At 40.5% G+C, this 20456-nt stretch overlaps 2 protein-coding genes across 2 annotated transcripts; both read left to right on the top strand.

Moving 5' to 3' along the window:
• The first annotated feature begins 419 nt into the window (after positions 1 to 419).
• sprtn (SprT-like N-terminal domain) lies at positions 420 to 4809 on the top strand. Its single transcript, XM_051409769.1, has 5 exons — positions 420 to 964; positions 1961 to 2060; positions 2381 to 2509; positions 2581 to 2875; positions 3029 to 4809. The coding sequence occupies exons 1-5, from the start codon at positions 633 to 635 to the stop codon at positions 4048 to 4050; spliced, it is 1878 nt and encodes a 625-aa protein (XP_051265729.1). The 5' UTR covers positions 420 to 632; the 3' UTR covers positions 4051 to 4809.
• A 6401-nt stretch (positions 4810 to 11210) lies between these two features.
• Positions 11211 to 19354, top strand: fam89a (family with sequence similarity 89 member A). The gene is given in 3 exon segments (XM_051409792.1): positions 11211 to 11624; positions 13899 to 14060; positions 14062 to 19354. Coding segments are annotated over 3 exon segments (534 nt in total). The 5' UTR covers positions 11211 to 11375; the 3' UTR covers positions 14185 to 19354.
• Positions 19355 to 20456: the final 1102 nt, after the last annotated feature.

Genomic DNA, 20456 nt, shown 5'->3' on the forward strand with positions numbered 1-20456 from the left:
TAGGAGTCAAGATCGATATTTTATTATAGTATTTAAAATATAAACTACGTATTTGTTGTTGATTCCCATTAATCTAATCATTAAACTACAATAACACATCCCCGTGTGGGTTTTAGACTGGCCAACTACTTTAAACGGAGAAAACCACAAATCCCAGAATGCCTTTCTACGGTTTCAAACGAGCGAACGTTTGGTGAAGTTCGCGAGAGTTACTCAACTCCAGAGCGGAAACCGAGCGGCATTACAAGAGTAAAACATCACAATAACTGTATAACATTAGTACATGCTGTAGAACAGAAACACAACAGTGCTTTTGTTTAATTCAAATACACATTAAAACGTTTTAAAAATGGCTACTTCTCCTCTATAAAGATGGCAACTGTTGTTTTGTTTTTTTTCTCCAGACGTTTTATTTTGAAATCCCTACCGGATATGATTGGGTCGTTTCGAGAGAACGTCAAACTTGACGCTAGCCTCGGACTGACAGTGAAGATATGAATGTTCCTGACACCAATCCGAGTATGTTTTCACGGGTAACATGTTTGACGGACTTCGGTGAGGCTGTCTCTTGTTTTAGAGCTTCAGTAAAGTAACATCGAGAAGCTCCTAACGTTAGCTATCGATCCGCTGTAATGGAGGATGATCTTCTGCTCGCCATTCAGCTCCAGGAGCGCTTCAACAACGAGTACCAGACATCTTTGTTTCCGTCCGGCGGCTTCCAGGAGAGCGGCCTCGGACGGAGCAGTAAGAAGAGGAAGGTGGAGGTAGCCGGAGGTGGCAGCGATGTTGTGCCCCACTGGAAGCCGGCCGTCCGGCCCGAGAGGCCGATGTCCATCGTGGACGAGTCCTGGGAGATGTTGGACCCCAACCCCGATATCAGAGCCATGTTTCTGGGGTTCAATGCCACCTTCTTCTGGGGGAAGCTCAGCGGTGTGGAGGTGAAGTGGAGCCAAAGAATGACACTGTAAGTCAGCTGTGGTTGTTTTAATGGTATTACTGCAAATAAAATGGGCTGATTTTTGAATGGGGTTTGGTGTGGCTGTAGATATGGAAGGAAAAAATTATTCTCTAAGTCATCATAATGATAAACTTTATCAAAATAAAGATATACTATCTTAAAATAATGATAAACTTTATCAAAATAAAGATATACTATCTTAAAATAATGATAAACTTTATCAAAATAAAGATATACTATCTTAAAATAATGATAAACTTTATCAAAATAAATAAATACTATCTTAAAATAATGATAAACTTTATCAAAATAAAGATATACTATCTTAAAATAATGATAAACTTTATCAAAATAAAGATATACTATCTTAAAATAATGATAAACTTTATCAAAATAAAGACATACTATCTTAAAATAATGATAAACTTTATCAAAATAAAGATATACTATCTTAAAATAATGATAAACTTTATCAAAATAAAGACATACTATCTTAAAATAATGATAAACTTTATCAAAATAAAGACATACTTTCTTAAAATAATGATAAACTTTATCAAAATAAAGATATACTATCTTAAAATAATGATAAACTTTATCAAAATAAAGAAATACTATCTTAAAATAATGATAAACTTTATCAAAATAAAGATATACTATCTTAAAATAATGATTAACCTCAGTTTTTTGACTTCGTATCTTCAAATAATGATAAAGTTTATCAAAATAAATCTTTAAAAAAATTAGAAACCTCAGCTTTTTTGACTTAGTATCATAAATTAATTAAAAACTTTATCAACGTAGCACCTTACTATCTCGAAATAAAGAGAAACGTTCTCGTTCTAAGTCGAAATATAAATAAGTTTCTCATTATAATGACTTGCAGGATCCTTTTTCCCCATCACACTGGCAGAAATGGGCTTCCGTAGAGTGCAAATGATGCTTTCAGTGTGGTTTTATGTGCGTCCTGTCTATAATGTTTGTACTGTGTTTTTCTCGTAGGTGTGCCGGTGTGTGTTCCTACGAGGGCCGAGGCGGACTGTGTTCGATCCGACTCAGTGAGCCTCTGCTGAAGCTCCGACCCAGGAAAGACCTGGTGCAGGTGAGGTGGATCGTTACGCCGAGTATTTTATTAAAATTCCTCTCTTACAAATATTATTTAGAATACTTTAAATACTTCAATCGGCAGTAAAGAGAATCAGCAACTTCTGTTAAAGAAGAAAAGGATCCGATTAACACAGAAACCACACACACAACTGAATACATAATATAGGGCTTATTACAAAGGCTTACAACCATTTACTTACAGAGGTCCAAAAACAAAAACATACAGAACACAAAGAAAGGTAAAGAAATAAAACACAGCAGCTCTTCTTCAGACGGCGTCTCCTACATTAAACATTACTTCTTTTGCTTCCGCAGACTCTCCTTCACGAAATGATTCACGCGCTGCTGTTTGTGACCCAGAACAACCGAGACCGCGACGGCCACGGGCCAGAGTTCTGCAAGCACATGAACCGGATCAACGACGCCACCGGGACCAAGATTTCTGTAGGTGTTTTCTCTTCGGTTGATGTATTTAGCGGATCTCGTCGCAGCCTTTCACGCTCGTCTCTCCTCAGGTCTACCACAGTTTCCACGACGAGGTCGACGTGTACCGGCAGCACTGGTGGAAATGCAACGGGCCCTGCCAGAACCGCAAGCCCTACTTCGGCTTCGTGAAGAGGGCCATGAACCGGGCTCCGTCCTCCCAGGACCCCTGGTGGGAGGACCACAGGAGGACGTGTGGGGGGACGTACGCCAAGGTCAAAGAGCCGGAAGGATACGGCAAAAAAGGCAAGAAGGACGGTAAAAAGGACGGGAAGCCCTCGGAGAAGAAGAACCCGGGAAATGGAAAACCTTCCAGTACGACTCCAGGTGACGAGCTTGTTCCTCTACGGGACCTTTTTTAATTCCTGATCCGTTTTATGTGTCTTTGCGACTGTTTCAGTTTAAAATGTTGAGAAGCTGCTTTAGAGAATAATTCATTCTCCCATCAGACTCTGACTTTGTACCTTTTTCCCCTCTCAGCTTCCGGATTACAGGACATCAGGAACATCATCCCGTTTAGTGGCAAAGGCTTCCTACTCGGAGGGAATTCCCAGTCCTCCACAGCTTCCTCCCCGTCTCACAAACCCGTCGTGCCTGCTTCGTCCAGCCCCGCCTCTTCCTCTCCGAAGAAACCCTTCACCCCGCCGTCTCCGGCTAAAACCCTCAGTTCTCCCGTTCGCGCCGGCGTCCCTCGCTCCTTTCCCTCCGCGGGATCGAAGCCACCTGTGAAGAGGTCCGTCGGTAACACGAGATACTTCGTCAACATCAACGGCTCGCCGGTGAGAATCCCCAAACCCCACGGCGGCGGCGGCGGCAGCCAGGAAGCGAATAAAATCAGACAGCGGTCCATTGACGACCTCTTCAACAGCGCAACCCTCAGGAAGTCAGCGAGTCAGTCGTCCCCCTCCAGCACAGACAGTACCAGAGATTCACTGACAGCACCGCACTGTACAGCGAGCGCCACCTCTGCTTCTTCCTTCTTTCCCAAACCGCAAAGTAACCGCTCTTCTTCCTCTCCGACGGCAGCGAAGCCGAGCCCGAGTGAATCCGCCCAATCCAAGTATTCTTCTGTAGTTACAGGAAGCAAAGGCAGCCCCGCTCAACCGACACAGCCCAAGTATTTCAGTCACTCTAACAGCGCCGGTGCGACAGGAGCTGCTGGTGGCGGTCCGGCGTCGAGGAAGAGGCCGTGGGACGACCGCAGCAGCTCGGCCACCATCTTTGGCTTCTTCCAGAAGACGTTAGGCGGCGCTACGGCGGCGTCGAGGGAGGCGCAGAGGACAAAATCACCTGCAGTGCAGCAGAGAACCGCCACTGCCACCTCCTCTTCCTCCTCCTCCTCCTCCTCCTCCCTACATTCCTCTGGGGGGCTGCACAGTGCTCCCACCTCCTCTTCCTCCTCATCCTCATCCTCCTCCGCGCTGACGGTCAGCTGCCCGGCGTGCCAGGCACGGGTGCCGGAGTCAAAGATCAACGAGCATCTGGACTCCTGTCTCTCCTGAACGAGGAGGACTGGGAGACGGAAACACTTCCACCTTTGTCCACAGGGGGCCGCCAGAATCCACCCAATGAAAGCTCCTCGTTGCTGTTTGAACTTTGATTTGAAGAAGATGGTTTGACTCGTCTTCGACCAGCTGATTGGATGGTTGTGGTTCTCTTTATTACCTCACTGTACGAGTGCCTGTCTGACAGTTTGTGCCTTACACTCAGAGAACAGCAGCGTTTTACAGAATTTAACTCGAGATAATTGTGTCATTTTTTTATCAGGAAAAACAAACATTTAAACTTTTAAACATTAAATTATGTTGCTGGCTGGTTGCAGGTTTGTGTATTCGACCAGAAACTGAATCATTCTTGTTTTAAACTGTTGAATATTTAAAGAATGACCTCCTCTTCCACTGCAGTGAAGCAGCTGATTGAACAGGATCAATATATCCAGATGCTGCTGCGTTGATGGAGGATATTTCTGCCTCCTCTCCATCGATCCTCTTTAAAAATCTGCATCTGCTGCCCTTCAGACAGCAGGAGACTCTGCCTGACCCCAGCTGATCTGTGGGAGTCAGGTTTCACACTTCACAGCTATTTATTCCTCCGCAGTCGGTCGGGCAGCGAGCAGGTATCTGTGCCTGCTTCAGCTTTTAGAGTGGAAACTTTTTACTTCTTTAACTTTATGTCTGCTCCACTTTTATGTGTGTCTGTTTTTAAATGAAAGTTCTGAATGTGTTTATGTTCTGTTGCCAAATAAAACATTTTTTACTGTCGTATTTGCTTCGATGTTTTGTTTTAAAGCATCTCTCCTGTCAGAATCATCAGAATAAAAGTTAAATTATGAAACTGTATCCATCTAAATAATGAATATGGAATAATATAAAGCATCAGATTAAAATAAGGCTGTATTTAGGCACAGGTCCTAATACACAGCTTTGTGTATTTGAACGAGGTCTTCAACCAAATATATCAACTTCATTGTGGCGTTGTATAAAAAGTCCAAGTCATCTTTTTCCAGGTGGACGTAAATCTGTCTTTCAACTTTTCTCTAGTTTCCTTTAAATTATTGAACACATCGAACTCTTCAGGCCTCCCAAAATCCTTCACATGACTCAGTCTGAGTATGTGGCCTCACCCTGGGTTTAACATCCTTTTATCACATTATCCATTCTGATTATTGGTCTGATTCCCTTATTGATTCCTGATCTGTCTCTTTATTCTGACTGTGTGAAAATCCGAGGAGGAACTTTATTTATTCGTCTTGTTTGTGTCCACACGATGAATGTAAATCCACATGTTCACTCTCTTTCTGCTCTTGTTTTTTGCTCTCTGAGGGAAACATCTGTCTCTTAAGCTGCTCAGTGTTTCCACTCATGCTCTAACTGCGTCTGCAGGAAGGGTTGTTCTTCTCTGCAAACAGCTGCCAGAGCGGTAAAGCCGAGAGGAGCTGCGGGTTCAGATCACAACGACACTGTGACGCCCCTCAACTGTTCATCATGAAAGGAGTTGTGCTGGAGACAGGGAGAGGATAAGGGCAGACAGAAAGTGGTGGGGGAGCAGAAAAGAAGAGGGGGAGGAGGGCGAGGTCAGAGGTCAGACAGCGTGAGGCCAGCTGCTGATCAGGACTACGCCCTCCCGTCCCTGCAGGACTGGAGCTCGGCCAGAGGCAGAGACAAAGAGTGTCAGCAAATACCCGTCGCATTACGATTACCACAGTCTGCAGGAGCACTGAGGAGGAGGAGGAGGAGGAGGAGGAGGAAGAAAGCACGGAGGATGTGTGAGGAACCAACGTTTGATGTTTAAAGGAGAAGAAAAGGTTTCCAACGAGTCTTCAGAACATACAGACGCTGTACTTTAAACACTGTACCGCAGTTTACACTCATTAAATTCACTTTCACTGGATGTTTCTCAATAAAGTGATCGAACAATGTGCAGGACTTAAAAATAATACTCCATTTACTCGAGTAAAAGTTCAGAAGTGTTATCAGTAAAGTGAATTTAAAGTCTCAAAATCTATTTATTTTTATTTTTATTTATGATTTTAACTCTTTAGGCCGCAAACTGTCAGAAGTTTAAAAGGGAAATTAATGTTTAGTGAATGTGCTCGTACAGATCTTTGTAAGGTGTCACAAGATAAAAACATGTTTACTGGTTTAAAGTAGCTGTCAAATGAATGTAATGTAACATTGAAATACTCAAATGTTAAAAAAAAAGTTAAAAACATTATTGATAAAGTCTTTTTAGTAATTTTAAGTGACACTGACTTCATTTTTATTTGTAGCGTGAAAACAAAATACGTAGTAAAAAGTATTTAATCAGAAATGTACAAGTTAAAGCTGCTTCATCAATAATCTTTTTTAACTTAAAATATTGAGTTTGTGTTACATTAAAATGTCCAATTTAAGTTAAAACAACTGAACACATCACAGTGAGAGTAAACTTCCACCACTGACGCCTATACCCGCTCCTGAAGTAGCCGTTTCCGAGGGGGAAAGCGTTACCTGAAGGCATCGTACGGACTCAATATGTTCACATTCCCGCAGCAGGAAGTTACTCAGTGTTTCCTGTCTTCAACAGAGAGGAAGAGGAAGCTGTTTTATCCATTTAGTGGCTCGAAAGCAGCAGAATGTAACGTATATATCTGGTCACCCTGGGACCCTGAACGCACCATTAAATGTGATTTTATTATATTATCCCTTATAGAAGGATATAGATTACACACATTGTCTCATTCTGATCTCATTCCTGTTTGACTCGGGGAGGAAGCTGTCATCCTCGTCCTCCTCCCTGACCTGCTGACACACACACACACACACACACACACACACACTCCTTCCTCTCAGAAATAACCAAACGTATCCAACTAACAGTGACAGAAAACAGAGAAAGGGAGCAAATATTTGACCTTTTTCTTGATAAATTATAATTTTTTTTGCCCTTTTTCAGCACTATTGTACAGAATATTTAATAAAAACTAACTGATATTAAACAACAGCATTAAAAAAGAAGGGGTAATATAAGAAGTAATTACTGTAAATATTTTGGCCTTTCCAGCAGGGACATAAGCTTTAGACCGTTATTAGCCGGCCTGCATTAATACGAGCCTGATACGGTTCCACGCCTCCCCGGGGGGGCGGCAATCATACGCCTAATCCCGTGATCTCAGGAGGCAGTGACGATGATGATGGTGATGGTGGGAGCTTATATAGAGGGACACACACACACACACACACACACACACACACACACACACGAGGATAAAACAGATTGTCCTTGATCAGTCTCTTTAAAGTGTGCAGCTGTGGAGCGTCAGCTGATGGCTAATTGCTTTAAGAGCTGGATTAGGTCGTATACAGAGTTGGGGGGGGCAACATCTAAGATATGATACTGAGCTGAGTTAAATGGTATTAAAACACAATGTTAGTTTATTATCCATCACAGGATATTCAGGGTCAGCAGCCAACGCTATGAGGTCAGGATGTAACGTTAAAAGTTTTATTTTTATTTCACATTTTTCAGAGTGTAAGAATCACTTTAGGTCAAAAACATTGATAAATTACCGTAAAACTTCCAATAAAAGCAGGGTCTCTAATAGACGCAGGTCTCTTTTAAAAGCCTGCTGTGGCTACACGCTGTGACAAATAAACGCAGGTCTCCAATAGAGGCCTGGTCTGGATTTTATAGAAATTATCTCGATGTATAAAACCTCTTAAAAGCCACCGGGTCGCCCACTAGAGCGAGTTTTCAGTCGTTTTAATCTCCTACACAAATAGAAATGTTTAAACTTCTGTCAGTATGTACTTAATGAACATCGTTAGATCAGTTATTGATTCTCCGCAATTCAATCGTTCACTAGATTTTACTAAAACTGTGAACCACAAAGTTTAACGTTAATTCATTCTGACTGACCGGTAAACAAGAGAGACGAAAAACAAAACATCTGAAGCATCAAAATCATCATGTTAGTTTCAAATTTGCTGAATAAAACTCAAAAGAAGCAGCAGTTAGAGTTTAGTGCTAAAGGTATTAAAGGCCTGTCCCAAATAAAGGCCTGTCCCCAATAAAGGCCTGTCCCCAATAAAAGCCTGTCCCCAATAAAGGCCTGTCCCCAATAAAGGCCTGTCCCCACTAAAAGCCTGTCCCCACTAAAGGCCTGTCCCCAATAAAAGCCTGTCCCCAATAAAGACCTGTCCCCAATAAAAGCCTGTCCACAATAAAGACCTGTCCCCAATAAAAGCCTGTCCCCAATAAAAGCCTGTCCCCAATTAAGGCCTGTCCCCAATAAAGGCCTGTCCCCAATAAAAGCCTGTCCCCAATAAAGGCCTGTCCCCAATAAAGGCCTGTCCCCAATAAAGGCCTGTCCCCACTAAAAGCCTGTCCCCACTAAAGGCCTGTCCCCAATAAAGGCCTGTCCCCAATAAAAGCCTGTCCCCACTAAAGGCCTGTCCCCAATAAAGGCCTGTCCCCAATAAAAGCCTGTCCCCACTAAAGGCCTGTCCCCAATAAAAGCCTGTCCCCACTAAAGGCCTGTCCCCAATAAAGGCCTGTCCCCAATAAAAGCCTGTCCCCACTAAAGGCCTGTCCCCAATAAAAGCCTGTCCCCAATAAAAGCCTGTCCCCAATAAAGGCCTGTCCCCACTAAAGGCCTGTCCCCAATAAAGGCCTGTCCCCAATAAAAGCCTGTCCCCACTAAAGGCCTGTCCCCAATAAAGGCCTGTCCCCAATAAAAGCCTGTCCCCACTAAAGGCCTGTCCCCAATAAAGGCCTGTCCCCACTAAAAGCAGAGGAAGTTCAGTGACAGCGTTGTTAAACGCCCGGGTTATTATCAGAAGTTTTACGGTAGTTTGAACCTTTAATGAAATGCAGTTAATGAAGTAAAAACCATAAAGGTGAATGTAATGTTAGCGCTAAGGCTGACTAGAAGTTCGCAGACACCACAGCTGCCTTTAGGTCCAATCTAGAGCCAGTGTTTGGTTTGTCTCTTCTGGGCTACTGTAGAAACATGGAGGTTAAAAACGACTCTTTTAAAAGGCCGAAGAGACGAATAAACAACACGAAAAATAAATAAATAACGATGTAGGGGTTTTTATTTCCGACTCTTTTAAGACATTTAGTTATAAGTAACAACTTTAACCAGTGTGTGTGTGTGTGTGTGTGTGTGTGTGTGTGTGTGTGTGTGGTACAGCACATGTCGCTGTGCGTGTGATGCTTTTGTGTCCATTTCAAGGTTATTGTTGTTTTATTGTTGTGACGGGGCGGCAGGCTGTGGAGTGGGGGGGGCAGGAAGTGAAGCCCACCATCTGTCCTTTATTCTGAAACTATTGTCCCACACACACACACACACACACACACACACACACACACACACACTCTGTCTACCCTCAAATGAACAATGTTCCATTAAAACATTTCATTTAATGTTAAACAGAACTAACTGAGAACATTGTAGATTCATTAAAATATTGTGAATTAAAATGCCTTTTTCCTAATCAATAAATTTGAATAAATACTAAATACTAATAAATAAACAACTCTACTTCTTATTTATGTTTATTCATAAACTAGTTTTTCACTTAAAATGTACATTATGGTGTAAAAAACATTAATTAATTATTAATTTAACTCAAGACAAAGTTTATATTTGTTGGTATTTTATTAATTATAAATGACTGTTTGTGTCTAATTTCTCATTACAAACATTCATCAGTGGTCTTATCTCATAATATTGATTACTGTGTGCTGATTAATATGAATAAAGATGATGTTTATTAGGGAGACGCCCAGCAGTCTCTGTGTTAAAGGACAGGAAGCGGATTTTACTACTCAGAGTCCAGTTCGTCAAGTTCACAACGACCGAGCAGCACCGGAAGTTCACATTCAAAATAAAACCGGGGTATTTATTCTCACAGTGTTGTTGGCTTTCACTTTCATCACTATATATTATTAATATTCATTTATATATTTCTGTCTTACCTTTATTTGGCCTCTTGTCTGTCAAAGTTACTTTATAAATAAATGTATTATTATATTGGTTATTGGCGCCCAATGTAATGTTTGCTGTTTTTAAAATTGGACTTTAGTAGGACTACCGGTGGTTGTTGTTACCAAATCTGGTTGAATATGAACAAGTGATTGTTTGTATTTTCTTTCGTATTATTATTATTATTAATTTATCTACAGAAACAAACCAATTTTCATACATTTCTCTATATAATTTTATGTTTTTTCTTTTATTATTCTGATTCACTCTCAGGGTTATTTTGTTACTGTTTGGTTGTATTGTGTGAAAAAGTAATTATTTTCAAAATGCTTTACAATTAAAACATATTATTTTTTAGGATTTTAATCAATCAATGCTGCATAATTAAGATGTTTCCTTTGTTTATTCCCTGTCGGGGGAATTCAAATTGACACAGCAGCACAAGAAGAAAGAGAATAAAATATAATAAAACAAAATATATACAATAAAACAGAATACGGTACAACTGTGTATATTTGTATAAGATATTAAACTAATCTAATTAAACTAATAAAGTAATAAGGGAAGATAAATGGGAGAGGGGATGTCTGCATCTCCGCATCATTATTATTATTAATATATTGATGTATTTGTTTCTTATTTCTTATCCTTTGTTATTGCTTTTTTTATTGTATTTAGATATTTATTAATTATGTCTGTAAATTAATGTCGATATCACCTACGTGCCTATTATTTAATGAATTAGTAATTATTTAATTTATATTATAGTAAACAATAAACTCTTAGCTAAATATAGAAAGTTTATTGTTTACTTTCTATATTTAGCTAAGAGTTTATTGTTTACTATCGTTGTTTACTTCCTATAGTTACCTAAGAGTTTATTGTCTATGTTATACTGTATTTTTTATTCCTCTTTTATTTTCTGTTTTCCTCTTTTTAAGTGTTTTGTAAGCTGCTGGAGGGAGTCATCCCAAAAAGATCACCAAAGAAAAGTCTAAGTCTATTTGATATGAAAATGAGTAGAATGTACTAATATAATGAAAGATATCTGCTCAATAAAACAGTTAAAATTACATCATACATATCATACCGTGGATGGAGAAAGGGAATTATATATATATATATTCAAGTAAAAAAGACTGATGCTTTTATTTTTGATAACCCCACCGGAAGTTCACCGACCTCAATCCGGGTACTTTGACGTGGCGTCGCTGTCCGCCCCGGGCAGAGAAAACCAGCACGGCTGTTGCTCGGTGTCGGTTGTGGGAGCCCGTTTTACTCTCGGCGTTTACCGGATTTAAAGCACCGTTAAAAAACAAAAAACTCGAGCGTTAACACGAGCGGCGCTGACCGGTAACGATGAACGGTAAGTCGAGCAACGGTTCGGCGGGAGGGATGGCCTGTATCGAGGGTCTGCCCCCGCTGCCGAAGAGCCTGAGCGGCTTGCTGAACTCGAGCGGCGGCTCCTGGAGAGACATGGAGAGGATGTACGTGAAGAAGACCATGATCCAGGACGACCTGAGCCGAGGCAGGAACAACACCGACAACCTGCTGGCCAACAAGCCGGCCAACCTCGACGCTGCCCTGGCTCTCCTGAGGAAAGAGATGGTAAAAAAAAAAACAAAATCCCATTAATACCGAACTCCGTAAAGAAACTGCGGTAGTTTGCGGTTGCTTAGATTTTGTGTAAATTTACACGCATTTTAACACACGATTTAACTGTTTTTATGATTAATTAGAGTCTCCTGGTAGATTCGGCTTTAATATCACTTAACACACACCACGTTTTATACGTAAAATATCAACTTTCAGGTGTGGATCTCCCTTTCGCTTACACTTTCTAATGGAGAAAGGTGCAACCAAACAACCCAAAAACATTATCAGATCTGTTTAATGAATTATAGCTATATACAAGCCGAGGTTATAGAAATATCCTATTAAATCCCAGAGTGAATCAGTTAATATGCCACACATCACACAAAGTCATTTGTAAGCTTTAGGAGATAAAAACGCGACTTTTTAAAACGGAGTCTGGCATTAGGAATTACACAAGAGAAAGCAGGATCAGGGACAGCTTTGCATTGGATGAGACAAATTAAGGCATTAAGCTTGTGCTGCTTTTTTTTATTCTAAGCTCAATTTTAAAACCTTTTTTAGCTTCAAACAAAAAAAGTTTTATGACTCATGAGTATAAAGTGCTCTGGTGGCCTAATACATGTTGTTATTGAGGTGTAAACAGAGTGAGACACTCATTACTCACTCTCTAACACTCCCTTCCCAGCAGCAGGGATTATGATAACAGAAGCATTATGAAGGCAGACTGTACGGTCAGCACGTATCCTCACATCCACTCATTTAGCTGGAAAAAAAGGGGTCAAACTGTTGCTTTATTTTAGTTACAGGCTTTTACTAAAATCCTATTTCTGCTCCAGGTGCTGCAACTGTTACAGGTCTTACTGTGTCTAATGAAGTTCCTGTATTTCAGAGCTCGCTCTCAGCTGTCTGAACCGACTGAAATTAGTTTGGACGACAATGCAGTGACCCCTGGGTTCATGCTGCACTGTCAGCTGAGTGGTATGCAGTCAGAAAGGCTCTTTTCAACCCTGCGCACGGGCTGTTTTTCAGCTTAGTGATGCTATAATGTGAGGTAGGAGAGCAAGGAAGGACCTATTTATTCTGTTGATTCTATTTTATTAGATTTAATTCATCGTTTTCAGAATAAATCGTTTGTAAAATGAGAGAAAATAGTAAAAATTCACATTACAAATGCAAATTCTGAGATTTTAGAGGCTGGAAGCAGTCGGTGTTTAGCTTTTTTCTTTGTTTAATGCCTTAAATGATTCATCCGTTATAAAAAGGTTGTTGATAACTTGTTTTTTAATCAATTAATAAACTAATTGACTAATTGTTTCAGCCCTGGTGTCTGGTTATAAATGTATTTTGCTCTGAACTGAACCGATCAGACAATTTATAGCTTTTTTTATTCACAAAAAAGTGTTAAGATGCTAAAAAATTGTAGTTCCAGCTTCTTTAATTTGCTGCATTTCCAACATTTTATCACTTTTACTCCCTTTTTACTGGAGGCAGGGTCCGACATTAACCGTGTCCTGATGGCTAGCTGTGGATATGTTGCTGTAGTATCATTATAGATCGATAATAGATCGATTGGCTGATTGTCTGGCATTTTAAGACAATCTCAACTCTCTGAATCCGGCTTTAATCGCGTCCTCGGTTCCCTTTCTTTAAATATTAACACTGACAGTGAATCTGATCTAAAACTGGCTGTCATTATGTTTATTATGGTATAATAATGCAGTTGAATGACAGCCTGTACCTGCACTCTCCTTTAAATACCCGACACAATATGAAGTCTACAGCACAAACCAATGCATTATGTTGTTATCTAAAACTGGAATAATGGATTTATATTATGAGTTTAGTTTTATTATCGGCATTATCGGACCACCCTGCTTTCTAAATATCAACCTGAACCTTTGAAAAACCCACATTAATCCACCAATACTTCTCAAAATGCTCCATGATTCCTTACAGAAGATCCAGAAACACAAAAGTCCGACTCAAAGAAACGAAACGACATGAAAATGAATGAGTTCAGGTATTTCTGGTAGTAAGGGGCCTGCATTAGAGGCTAGTTTCCTGGTCATGGAAACACCTGGAAATGGATTTAAAATGACCAAATATCCTGAAAAGTAATCTGTGTTCTCCTGGAAAATGTCCTGGAAAGGTCCTGGAAGATGATTTCTTATAGAGCGTGAATCCCTGAAACAGTTTGTGTTGCTTTTTGCCAAAAAGTAGCAGATTTTTTTTAGTGTGTCCATCAGAAATGTGTCTCGTATTAACCAGAACCTCCACCGTCTCCAGGTGGGTTTGCGTCAGCAGGACATGTCCCTGCTGTGCCAGCTGTGGTCGCTCCACGAGTCCATCCAGGAGTACAAGGGCAGCTGCCAGGACCTGAGCGCCGCCTCCACCCTCAGCATGATGGAGAACGGCTACTTCGACGAGGACGACGAGTACTACCCGGAGCCCGGGCGCCACTCCCACCGGGGAGCAGCCGGACGGCGAGGTCGGGGACGGCGCGGCGTCGGCCAAGAACGGGAGCGGCGTCGGCAAAGACGACAGCTGGGACTCCTTTCACGTCACCATCTGAGGCCTCTTTCTCAGCGTTCTTCTGCAGATGGATGCACATTTGTTGGGGTTGGAGGGGGACTGAAGCACTGAGTTAAGCTGGAGGGAAACCTTTCGGCCTCCCGGAGAAGGAACCTGAATGGTTAGAGAGATAGCGGTTAATTGGTGTCTCCTCGCCGTAATAGACTATAAATATAAAGCTCCAGCTTAACTTGGACTCCTCCTCAGGTGAAACGCACCCTGCTTGTGCTGCAGAAGGTTTTATTTTGGGGGTCGGGTGGTTGAACACCTCCTCAAACTCAGGAGTTGAGATGGATCGTCGACTCCACATACTCAGAATTAGGCAATATACATATATATCTATAGATATATCTATAGATATATATGATTTCTGCTTCTATATCAAGTGTTTTTCGCCCCTTTTTTTTGGCCGAACTTTTTTTTTTACATATACAAAAATATATGAACAAAAGTTGTATTATTTATTATATAATATAAATAACAAGATATTTGCTTTCCTGTTACTCTCTGTGGACATTTTTTTTTTTGTTTTGTTTTTGTACTGCAACTCTACCCGGGTACAAGGGTTCAGCATTTACAGGTTGCAGGGAATTGGGACTTTACAGGTGAAATCAGAGGATGGGACCTCTTAACTCTGCAGTTACACGCCGGTGGAGACGGTGTGTGTGTGTGTGTGTGTGTGAGACTCATTTACGTAAACCCAGAAGGTCTCGGACAGAAACTGTGAGACCTCCGAGAATGAGGAGAAAGAGGTGAAATCCTCTTTTTCTTCGATGGAGCTCGTATTCGCTCTGAAAATGTGAAACGTTCAAAGATGCTGGAGATAGTTCGCTTCCCCTGAAACCCTTCAAAGCTTCTGAGTGCTCGGACACATTACGGGGGACGACGCTCCGGCTCTGTTCTTCCTGCCCGGGTGGTTTTTAAAAGTTCCCAGATGGCTTCGATCGGGCTGATGGTGTATTATGCTGTAATCCCTTTTTTTCATGATGCATCCACTGGGTGTTGTTTTCATAGTTCTGGCCGTCGTTCCCATCGATAATCAGATCTGGGAACGTCGCTAAACAGAGTCTCCGTGTGCAGTATTACCCTCACCGATCGGGATTCACGTGGGAAACTATGAAAATAAGACTCAGGTTGTAGTGAACAACAGTTCTCCTGCACATGCTCAGTAGCCAGCGTCCATTTAAAATAACTTATTAAGCTTTTTTCTCTCCACATAACCAGCTTTTTACTCTTTAATATACTCAAATACACGTTGCCAAGAATTGAGGAACTGTGATCAACTTCTCTCACAATTTGCACTTGCTCCTTTTATCACAGTGGCATTGATGGGATTTATAGATCTGATTGATTGGTGGAAGCAACTATCGGATGAATACAGGGTACTTTTTTATAATGCTTTGTATCCTAACAGCACATCCTCTGCTGCATCCAGCCTGGAGTTACACTACATTACTACTTATTTAAGTCAGATAATGGATATAATTAGTGTTTTTAATATACCTGGAAAAAGCTTCCAGGGCTTCATCTAACCAGATTGTAACAGCAGGTGTATTTAAGTGGAGATAACTTGCATTTATTGTACGTCTGTGAACAAAATAGGATAAAACAGACATCCAGTACACTGAAGTAATAACGCTGTTCTGGTTGATCCGAGTGTTTCTGAGTGAAATCAGCCTTATTTAGACTCTAAAGTTTGTGTTTTTTCTTGCCGTTGACGTTTGGATGTCTGAATATTACGTACACATATGAATGGCCTGTGCAGTCTTCCTAACGCAACCTGTAGCACGCCGACGCCTCAGCTCAACACACAGCAGCTGCTCCGTCACTCAGACTTTTACTGCGTCGCTCTGACTCTCTGTACGGATCATCATCAGCAGCCGTTGTATAGACCCGGCCCGATATTTGTGCGCTCGTGGAAACACAAAACCAAAGAAAAAAGTGCAGCACTCGACGTGAACTGTATTTGGTTTAACTGCTCACATAAAAAAGTACACTACGTGATGACATCTGATGTCCCTGAGGAATGTCTTTACAAGTCACCTCGCCGCTCACACATTGACAGTTCTGCCTTCAGCCCTCTCAAAGAGACGCTAATATCTTCTTCTGAACAACAAAATGTTCATTTTTGAATCTCTTTCTTGTGTTTCTTTTGTAAAAAACTGACGAGTGAAAGTCTCAGACGCACAGCGAGTGTGTACAGAGCCCTGAAGTGAAGAGTACAGCGTCAGTAAATTCATACACTCTCAGACAGAATAGTTTTATAAGCACATCTAAGGAAATGTGTTTATTTGCTTTCTTGCTGAGAGTTATATCAGAAGACCACTCTAATATTCAGTATATATATCAGTTTAATACTCTATATTAGGGAGATTGGCTGTGCAGTTATTATTAATGTTTGCCTCCGGGTCGGATTCCCTCTTGAAATCAATGAAGCGAGGCGGTGGAAACACTACCGCTTTTGTCCACAGGGGCCGCCAGAATCGACTAAAACTGAAAGTTGCTGCTGCTTTAAATATAAAGCTACCGCCAGCACACACAATCTGCCACAATCTGAAATTAATGTATTTAATTTCCACAAAAAAAGACTCGAAGAAAGCAAATAAACACATTTCCTGATATTTTGAACTATTCCTTTAACAGTTTGATGATTCCTATCAAACAATGTGAGTTTAAAATGAACATTTAAAGGATATTTCTTCCTGTTCCCCCTCTGATCTGAGCTCTAATTAACTGTATGAGGCTTTCTTCCTCTCTCAAACACCACAACCGACTCACCTTTAAACCCAAACACCGGTTAATATCCATAAGTTTCTATATTGAACCAGAAACCTAAACTTGATGGTTCTGACTCATCTAATAAGTTGAATTGAATGTTTTCTCCGTCATGTGTTACGAGTCTTTAACAGTTTTTCTCGTTAATCTGAAGCTAACCAAAGCACATCAGATCAAACAGTATAATTGATGCAGTTTTAAATAATTTGAATAAAAAACGTGACTCGGACGTTTTTATTGGATGTCTACACGATGAGTGCCTTCGTAAACCTTCAGGCTTCAGACCCGCGGGAGAACGAAAACATAAACCATAAACCGTTTTATCATTTGACTCGTGTGCTCTCGGTTCTTAAAGCTGCTACGTGCCGAGTTTGAAACCTGATGACTTTTGCAGCCTCCTAAATCCCTTTTTAATGGTAGTGTATTACATCACAGCAAATCCCACAGAGCTGCTTAGAAGGTGTGTCGAGGGATTAGGAGGTTTATGGGTTTTTTTGTTTTCTTGTTTCTCCGTCAAAGGCTCCGTTTTCTTTTTATTGTCGAGGGTCGATCTGTTGGAAGTGTGTTGTTTTAAGCTTCCTCCCTCTGAAATTGGAGTTGATTCACACAAAAGTGAGACGGTTCTCTTCCGGAAATTGTCTGTATCGAATAAATAACTACGTTTATTCTCCCAAAAATCTATTTTATTCTTCTACATGTAGCAGCTTTAACTTCCAACACTTGTAAAACAGCCTTAAAAATCGCTCATGTCATTTGCGAAATAACAAGGTGTGCTCCTCGCTTGCTCAAACATTTGCACTCGTTTTGTGGTTCTGTGTTTTAAATCCTGCAAAACTGCAACTACCTGATCCTCTTTTGGGCTTTATTATACACAGGCACACGGTGCTCCTCGTACAGTAACTGAACTGTAACGCAACCCAGCACAAAGAAAGGTTCTTTAAATTACACACCAGCAAACTGTACCTAATAGTTGAACTGTGTGTTTCCTTGCTTTTACAAACAAAGATTATTGGATGTGTAAATGTGGTGATGTGCTTCTCAGGGTAAACTTCTCCTGATGAGAAATTATCGACATGTTTTCACCCTGGAGGGACTACGACGGAGTATTATTTATTATTTATTTATTTATTATTCCTAAGAGGAAAAATAAATAAAATTTGGGAAATTACGAGAATAAAGTCGCAATATTACGAGAATAATGTACAAAAGAAACAATTTCTTCCAAGTCCGTGTGGTTCTTTCTTGGAAATAGACTCAGTCGTTTGCACATTTGTTCCAAAGTCCTGATACTGATAATAATTTGATGCTGATGAGCCAAAAGATTAAGTATTTCCTTATTTGTGAAACCGATACCAAAGTATAACTTCACAAGGGGCTCAACATTCCTCATTCTAACGCAGCGGGAAGATAAAATTACTACTTTATTCTCGTAATGTTACGACTTTATTCTCGTAAAGTCTCAGTCTGGCCCTAATACTCCGTCGTAAGGGACAAAAAAAACCCAACAATTCTTAAAATTTTTGAACACGATTGTAATGTGACACAACGAGGTGATGAACGAGCTCACGATGGATTCATTTCGATGTAAATGTCACGCGTCGGTGCGACTCTAAATCAAACAGCGAGGGCTTCTTTAAAGCCGACTGTATCAACTTCGAGCAGTCGCACGAAGTAAAAAAAAAAATCGTTAGAAGATCTTTTTTTTTTTCTACTTAAAGTGGCCTCAATAGACCAGAATGCATTTCAACCAGTTTGGTAGTTTGGTTGGAGTGAGGGGGGTATTAATGTAATCACAGTCACGCCTTAGTGTTCACAGCCCTGCTTTAGTGGTTGAATATAACGGATGCACCAATAATAACTAATTATAACCCTTCAGATATTGATGATATTTGATAAAAAAGGGGAGATTTATACCTTTTAAAAACATTTTTCTTCTAATGTTTGCTTTGCTCCCTCTGACAAAGCCCCCCAAAAAAATGCATAAAAACCCACGAGAGAGCCTTAGAGGTATTAAATCCAACCGATGATGACGTACTGAATATTCAGATCATCGTCCACCCTTTTTCTAACGAATGGCTTTCGGCTGTTAAATCGGTTTCGACCTGTCATTGGAAACGTCTGACGTCATATTTATACTGTATAGCATTCATCATAATCATTCATTAAATCACTATAGTGGGACAAAAAAAAAAAAAAAAAAAGGTTTTAATGTGTTTTGTGTTTGTGTATAAGCGAGTTAATCCGAGAACATGTGAAGCTTGTTGTTGTTACCATCCGTCATTACTCCTGTTCTTCGATCCATGAATGACCATACTACTGTTTGTTTGGACGATTAGTCTCAATCCTATCATAGTTATTATACTGATATGAATTTAATAAAGTGATTCCATACTTTGCAGGGTTGAAGTGAGATTTTTTAAAATTCGGAAACTCCCTTTCTCTTAATGCACCATATTGGTTTAAAGTTTTCTGAGGCCTGTAGACGCTGACGGGATACAATTTCATCCTTGTAGCCGTGCTAGAGATAAATAAAGGGATAAATAAAGTATCTATCTATCTATCTATCTATCTACTACTGTATTTCCATTTTATGCTGCTTTATACTCCTCTACATTTATCTCATGCAGTTTTTATGTACAAAACATATGATGAACTTAAAGAACATGATAGCAGTGCATTATGTTTCCTAAAAATGTTTTTATTTAACTACACAACAGAATGTAAAATAGTTTAAATCAGCTCAACCTCAACTGAACCAACTAGGCTTAAAACAGTATAATAGATCAAATATAATAGTAAAACACTCACATGGGGTAATTTGTGAAGAAATAATAACTAATGAATAATAAATGTTTTCTTTTTGCTCATAATAGCCTCGGCTACTTGTGTACTTAAGTAATATATTCCATGCAGGGTTTTTCCTCGTAATGGAGTATTTGATCTGGTTTAATGCTGCATTCACATGGACGGTGGACGGACAGCCCCTTCCTCACGACATCCATGTGAATGTCACGTCACTTAAGTAAAGGATCTGAATGCTTCTTCCACCACTGCTTCGTTTAGGGTGTCAACATGCTGTTATTTGTTAATTATCACTGAATGCAATGAACGGCCGAGGCATATGAGTCGTAATACTTGGTCAAGTTTTTGACAAATGGAAATGTTTATGGAAGTACAGAAGTACAGAAGATGAAAAGTTAAGGGGTTATTACAATTAACACTTTATGGTAGCGGGATTACCAAATTAATTAGGCCTATCATCTTTATTCCAACACTAGAAAAGCTCTCCAGAACACATCTCTCTCTCAGACCAAACTGCAGTCCTCTCCCTCTCTCCGCTGCCCTACTTCTTTCTCTTTCCTGAATGCAATCTCACTCTGACCTGCATTTAAATGCACCGATCTGCATTTCGGTCTCGAGCGTCGCTGCCACGAACTGACGCAGTTCCGCTTTAATTGATCATTACTGCAGCAGGATGTTGGCGGCTTTGAAGTAGCA

The sequence above is a fragment of the Dicentrarchus labrax genome, unplaced genomic scaffold, assembly GCF_905237075.1.
Source record: "Dicentrarchus labrax unplaced genomic scaffold, dlabrax2021, whole genome shotgun sequence".
Taxonomy (NCBI): Eukaryota; Metazoa; Chordata; class Actinopteri; family Moronidae; genus Dicentrarchus; species Dicentrarchus labrax.

What these genes read in the sequence shown, in the direction of transcription:
- sprtn (XM_051409769.1), top strand. Translation starts at nt 633, where the DNA reads ATGGAGGATGATCTTCTGCTCGCCATTCAGCTCCAGGAGCGCTTCAAC. An exon ending in CCAGGAAAGACCTGGTGCAG is followed by an intron (nt 2,061 to 2,380) that starts GTGAGGTGGATC and finishes TTGCTTCCGCAG; the next exon opens with ACTCTCCTTCACGAAATGAT. An exon ending in CCACCGGGACCAAGATTTCT is followed by an intron (nt 2,510 to 2,580) that starts GTAGGTGTTTTC and finishes GTCTCTCCTCAG; the next exon opens with GTCTACCACAGTTTCCACGA.